General features: G+C 40.2%; 1 protein-coding gene across 1 annotated transcript; it reads left to right on the top strand.

Moving 5' to 3' along the window:
• Positions 1-2,268: 2,268 nt before the first annotated feature.
• Positions 2,269-6,034, top strand: LOC108933638 (pepsin A-like). Its single transcript, XM_018750814.2, has 9 exons — positions 2,269-2,324; positions 2,544-2,694; positions 3,202-3,319; positions 3,626-3,744; positions 4,010-4,206; positions 4,336-4,452; positions 4,953-5,097; positions 5,181-5,279; positions 5,897-6,034. The coding sequence occupies exons 1-9, from the start codon at positions 2,269-2,271 to the stop codon at positions 6,032-6,034; spliced, it is 1,140 nt and encodes a 379-aa protein (XP_018606330.1).
• Positions 6,035-6,418: the final 384 nt, after the last annotated feature.

A 6,418-nucleotide genomic window follows, 5' to 3' on the forward strand; every position in this document is an offset into this window, starting at 1 on the left:
GTTCCAAGCCAATATGTGTCAGTAAAATGCAGAAGTGGTGTAGATTACCCTAATTCAACTCAGTCCCACAGAGTTTACAGCGTGCTCCTTGTATCTGTGAGTGTTGTGATCAACAACAAGGTAATAAATGTTGTACATATTGATGAAGTTAATTGGTCAACTACTGCGACAGAATGGGAGCTTGTGGAAATAAGCCTTTTTTCAGTCATTTTGAATTAATTTGAATAATGATGTAGAATGAAATAAATAAAAATTTTAAAATCAAAAATTTCTTTTTTTTTACAGTAGCTATTTTTGAGAATTTTACTGAACTTAATCCATAAATAAACCAAGGTATATCCTAAGCAATTAAGCTTTTACTGACGGTGACTTGGCCTTGTGATGGACTGGCATCCTGTCCAGGGTGTGCCCCCCACCCCTTCAGCCTTGCGCCCAATGTCTCCGGGATAGGCTCCGGCTCACCACAACCCCAGTCAGGACAAGCAGTTCTTGAAATTTGTTGGTTGGTTGGTTGGTTGGTTGATTGTGACTTATTCTTGTCCCAGTTGCGTGCATACAAATGAGTCCATTTAGTTTTTTATTCTTTTTTTCTGATTGGGTAAGCAGAATTGTGATATATATTTCTCTGGGTTAAAATCTTAGTCATAGCACTGAATTCATGTCATTTTTGTTGAGCATGGGCTGGCAAACCTGAGAGGAACCACAGGTGGGAACCTTTAAGAGTGATATTGGGTTTCTTCACTGTGGCTCTTGCAATGTCTTAGTTACCAAAGAAATGTAGAAATCGTACCAGTATACTTCTTGGGTGGGGTGGGGTGCATTCAGGCAAGTTGCTAAGGCAGGGTATCAGTAGACAAGATTTATTTCATTTGGAGGAGCTGCTTGTTAGGCGGGGGGTGCGGTGGTGCAGTGGGTTGGACCGGGTCCTGCTCTCCGGTAGTCCTGGGGTTTGTGTCCCGCTTGGGGTGCCTTGCAGCAGGCTGGCATCCTGTCCTGCGTATATCCCCTCCCCCTCCAGCCTTAGGCCCTGTGTTGCCAGGTTAGGCTCTGTAGACTCTGCCTCTGGCTCCCTGCAACCCCGAATGGAACAAGCGGTTCAGGAAGTGTGTGTGTGTGTGTGTGTGTGTGTGTGTGTGTGCGTGCGCTTGTTAGGCAAGGGCAGCAGGGTGGCAAAGTGGGCAGAGGTGAGGCCTCACAAGTCTGGGAATGATGGTTCAGACTTAGGGTCTAATCTAGCTCTGTCTATATGGAGTTTGCACATCCTTTCTGTGTTTCTGTGAGTTTCCTTCCTCAAGTGAATTGGTGATCCTAAACTGCCTTTAGTGTGTTTTGAGTGTTCGCTGTCTTATGTTGTAGGCTTCTGGGATAGGCTCCGATCTGCTATGACTCTGCACTGGGCAAAGTTATTGAAAATTCAGTTTATTTTTCACGGAGTGCATTTACAAGCACAAAGTGAACCATGCACTGGACAATAGATACAAACAGGTCAGTAACAGAAAGTGCAATAATGTATTACAAAGATGGACAAGTAAACAAGCTGGCAGAGGAAGAATGCAAAGCAAAACATTCCCAGTCGCAAAGAAAGAGAGAAAAATTAACCTCTTATGAGTCCAAGTGCCACTGGCAGCCCACCCTTCCTGGGTATTGTAGTGAGAAAACAGAATGGATGCATGGAGAGGTGGATGGATGGATGGATGGATGGCTGGATGATGGTGATAATCTGTTGGTATTTTTTATTATTAAAAATTGAGCTGAGGAGTACCTTACTGTTTTACACTTGTCTTTAAGTGTTCTGTTGAAAATGTATCCTACCAATAACTGGTGCAGTACACTTGAGTTTACCTTTTTTATCCCATTAATACTTAGGGTTGACTTGCAGTAAAAACTATGCTTTCATATACCGCATATTTCAAATGCTGCGTATTTCAGTCCCAGTCCAGCTGCTTTAATAGACAGCTCCCCTTTGCAGTGTGTTATGTCATGTTGTCCTGTTGCTGCCCTGCAGGCAGCACTTGAACCTCATAACATTTAATTTGTAATTTATCCTGATAAATCAATGTCATAAAGATGAGACAAATATGAACAATTTAAACCGGCGCTTTTTGTTTTTTTATTGAGAGTTTTTTTTTTCCCCCTTATCGCACAAATGAAAAGTATCATACGTATGAGAAGTAGGAGGGAATAAACTCAGTGAGTGAATATAAAACCCAGAGCAATGTTGTACTGCTACACTCTCAGTTCAGCTGGAGACCAGAAGAGACTGACAAGATGAAGCTGGCTATAGTGTTGTTTTCCCTACTGGCCCTGTCCGAATGCCTGCACAAGTAAGACAAAAATGCTGTTAAATTAAATTGTAACATGGGATGTCCTTAAATAAGGTGGAAAATACAGTTACACCTAGCAGTGGAAATCTTAGGACAGTGTTCAAGAAATGTTTCTGAATGTACAGTTACATACATGATATGAGTTTATAGCGTGACAGGAAAACATTGGTGAAAAATCTATTGAATTGCTCAATAAGCCTCTGCTTTCTGCCCCTGAAGGGTCCCCCTGATTAAGGGGAAGACAGCAAGGATGATCCTGAAGGAGAAGGGGCTATGGGAGGACTTCAGGAAGAAGTATCCCTACAACCCCATGGTCAAGTTTGACCCCAGGTTTGCTGTCAGCGCTGAGAGCTTGACTAACGACGCTGATGTAAGTGAAACCAATAAAGCGCTTTATTTTTCCCAGTTCAGATTGAATTATGACTATGTTGGGGCAACAAATTGGTGCAGTGGGTGGAACAGCCACCTCAAAGCACTGCACCAGTCCAGGCATAGGTTATGATCTAGCTCAGTCTGCATGGAGTTTGCATGTTCTCCTCATGTCTTTGTGGATTTCCTTGAGGTGCTCTGGTTTCTTCTCACAGTCCAAAGACATGTAGTTTAGGTGGGTTGCTGATGCTAAATTGCCCGTAGTGATTGTGACTATATGTTGCTACTCAACGGTGCATTGGTGCTCCATCCAGAGTGTACGCCCCCTCAAAGGTTGCGTCCAGTGATTCTGGGATAAGCTCCAGAGAGCAAGAACAAATGCTTAGTCAAAGTTCACAAGTGACTGTGAACCTGTTTTGGTTAAATCATGGATTCTTAATAAATAAGACAATAATAAACTTTTGAAAAAGCACCTTCCATTCAGCTCACTTGATGTGTCTTTCTGCAGCTGGAATACTATGGTGTCATTTCCATTGGAACTCCGCCTCAGTCCTTCACTGTCATGTTCGACTCGGGCTCCTCCAACCTGTGGGTTCCATCCACCTACTGCAACAGCCAGGCTTGCAGTGAGTGAAGGGAACTGTTATTGCTCAGAATGTCGAGTAAGGGTAAAGCGACAGGAACATGGACTGGAGTGATGTTCAGTCTTTTACAACAAAGTCATATGTTCTTGTAATGTCCTTGATGTCACAGTCACGGGCATAAACGCATGACATCAAATAAGAATCCGTCAATATAATGTATTTTTGAAAGGCACAGCAGCTGTGGGCCAGGAACAGCACTGTTACCTGCTGTGAATTAATATTGTAATAATGTTACCTACTTGTTCATCATTACTGTTCTTCTCAAGGTTTTTCTCTCTACTTTTCCAGCTAACCATAATACATTCAACCCTCAGGATTCTTCTACCTTCCAGTCCACTTCACAGTCAGTCTCTGTCCAGTATGGAACTGGGAGTATGACAGGGTTTTTGGGATATGACACTGTCCAGGTGAGACCATCAGTATGGTACAAAAGTAATCCAAAGTTACACACAATAACAGATAGTTCCCACTTCATTGCCAAAAGGTTTTATTGTGTGCATTGTCTAAACTATGCGCTTGATTTATCCTACATTCGATTAATGAGGATGTTTTTCACATGACTATTGAGAATCAGGAGAATCAGGCTGACACTGACTTTTATGTTATGTTACATTTTTGTTATTATACTAAAATTACACAGAAAGTTACATTTCTTTCTGCTTCTGCCTCAAGGTGGGTGGGATTACCATCAGCAACCAGATCTTTGGTCTGAGTGAATCAGAGGGTTCCTACATGTACTACTTGGTACCTGATGGAATCCTTGGTTTGGCCTTCCCTTCCATCTCCTCATCTAGTGCCACCCCAGTCTTTGACAACATGATGAGTCAGGGCCTGGTGTCTGAGGACCTCTTCTCTGTCTACTTGAGCAGGTAAAGTTTAAGGAAAAGAGATCAGTGACACCTTACAATGTTACCATACACACCATTCATTTTCATCTCAGCAATGTCAACATGTTGTACTATGGGTTGAGGTAACTAACATGATGTTTTTCCTCTCAGTGACTCTGAGTCTGGTAGTTTTGTCCTCTTTGGTGGGATTGATTCCTCATATTATACTGGCAACATCTACTGGATTCCACTGTCTGCTGAAACATACTGGGAGATTAACATGGACAGGTATGCTGACCCATGTCAATTTGGTTAATTTTTGCAATATATACATGGTCACCTTTCATCACATTTCCTCAGCCGGTTTTTCTTTGCATTTGTACATTTTGGTTCAGATGGAAACATGTTTGCTCAACTGTGGACCAATGTTTAGCACAGTGAATCCCCAACTTACAAATTTTTGAGTAATGAACTTTTCACTATTACAAACTTTTTTGAAAAGGATTTAGTATTTTTTCTGTTTTTAAAGAGAGAAAAAATATTAATTCAAAATACTTACCAAAGTATTTTGTAGGGGACTCAATGTATTTTATAAAGTACACAAAAAATATTCAATTCAATCGACAATATTCAAAAAAACTCAAGAAACAGCTTTAAGGGACAAAATAAAGAAATTCATCTGCCCTAACACTATTCTTTACCTTAACTTCAACATCTGAAAAACATAATTACTGAAAATTACCTGATTACTTAGGTTTAGAACAACTAACCATTATTACTCATTTCAGTGTGACCATAAATGGAACTGTTGTGGGATGTTCTGGAGGCTGCCAGGCGATTGTGGACACCGGCACCTCTCACATTATTGGGCCAACCAGTGACATTGATAACATCAATCAATGGGTGGGAGCAACTGTGGACCAGAATGGAGATGTAGGTAGAAGTTACTTGTTCTGGCCCTGCACTTCACAGGTGCTCTAAGCAAAAGACCAACATAGAGGACTCTTTCTCCACAGGGAATTGTGAGCTGTAGTAATGTTCAAAGCATGCCTGATGTGACCTTCACCCTTAATGGATATACTTTCACCATCCCTGGCTCATCCTATGTCACTGAGGTATGACTTAAAATAACTGCTGTTCACTTCACATACCCACTGAAGTTCCTGTATGCTTCTAAATAAGTGGTGAATATTTATACAGCATAATCAGTTAATAGAATAAGACTATAGTCAATAGAAATTAATAACTTAAAATTAAAAGTAAGGTTATAACTGAAAAAATCAAACAGAAAAACATGACTTTTCGAGATTTCCATTTTAAAACATTTCTTCTGCCTGTATGTGTAAGTATGGCCACACTTCAGTTTTATATAAGGTATCCAACTGGATATAACTGATAAAATGAATGGGAACTGAGAGAATGGAACGGGTTTCTCTTTCAGAATGTATCCTTTTGTTATTGTTATGCCTTATAGTAACAAGAAACACATGTCATATATAAATACATATCAGTGTTTTCCTTGGAGTGTCTGGTGGTAAATCTAGAACAGCAAACATCACTATTGTTTTGCATGTTTGATAACTTGTCAGAAGACCAGATGTGCACACAAAATGTTGTATATTATTTTTCCTTTTTAAAATTTTTCATGGGAAAATAGAACTTGACAGACAGTAAGACATGAATACCTTAGAAAGAGTTATAAATGTTTGTTTTTCACACTTTTTCTTTTTAGTCCAGCGATGGCTGCACCACTGGGTTTACCGGTAGTGGCAGTACCGAGTTCTGGATCCTGGGTGATGTCTTTATCAGAGAGTTCTACGTCATCTTCAACAGAGGCAACAATTCAGTAGGCCTTGCTGTAGCTGCATAATTTGACACAAATCATAAGGCAACATTAACAATACTGCCAATTTACCATCTGTAAACATCGTTTTGTTGAGTAAATTCAATAAAACTTCAATCATTCAAAGTTCTCTTTTTTCTACTTAATGAGCATTCTTTAAAAAAACAACGGGATAATTACAATAAAGATTTCAATGAAATGATTAAATTCAAGAACAAACTGTATACAAGAAGATACCAGAGCAAGACCTTTGTGGAGTTTCCTGGCAAGTTCTTCATTGACTGAAGCGTGAACAAAATGCCACGATGCTGTTGAAGCAGAGGCTGAGTATTTAGAGAAAACTTCACTTGACATTCTGCATATATCTCTATCCTTACCAGCTGTCTTGATCTTGAGAATAAACAGCAGAAA

Source organism: Scleropages formosus, chromosome 16, assembly GCF_900964775.1.
Source record: "Scleropages formosus chromosome 16, fSclFor1.1, whole genome shotgun sequence".
Lineage (NCBI taxonomy): Eukaryota > Metazoa > Chordata > Actinopteri > Osteoglossiformes > Osteoglossidae > Scleropages > Scleropages formosus.

Excerpts from the sequence above, each read along its gene's own strand:
- LOC108933638 (XM_018750814.2), top strand. The coding sequence starts at position 2,269 with ATGAAGCTGGCTATAGTGTTGTTTTCCCTACTGGCCCTGTCCGAATGC. Across the intron at positions 3,320-3,625 it reads CTGCAACAGCCAGGCTTGCA|CTAACCATAATACATTCAAC; the intron begins GTGAGTGAAGGG and ends CTACTTTTCCAG. Across the intron at positions 5,280-5,896 it reads GCTCATCCTATGTCACTGAG|TCCAGCGATGGCTGCACCAC; the intron begins GTATGACTTAAA and ends TTTTCTTTTTAG.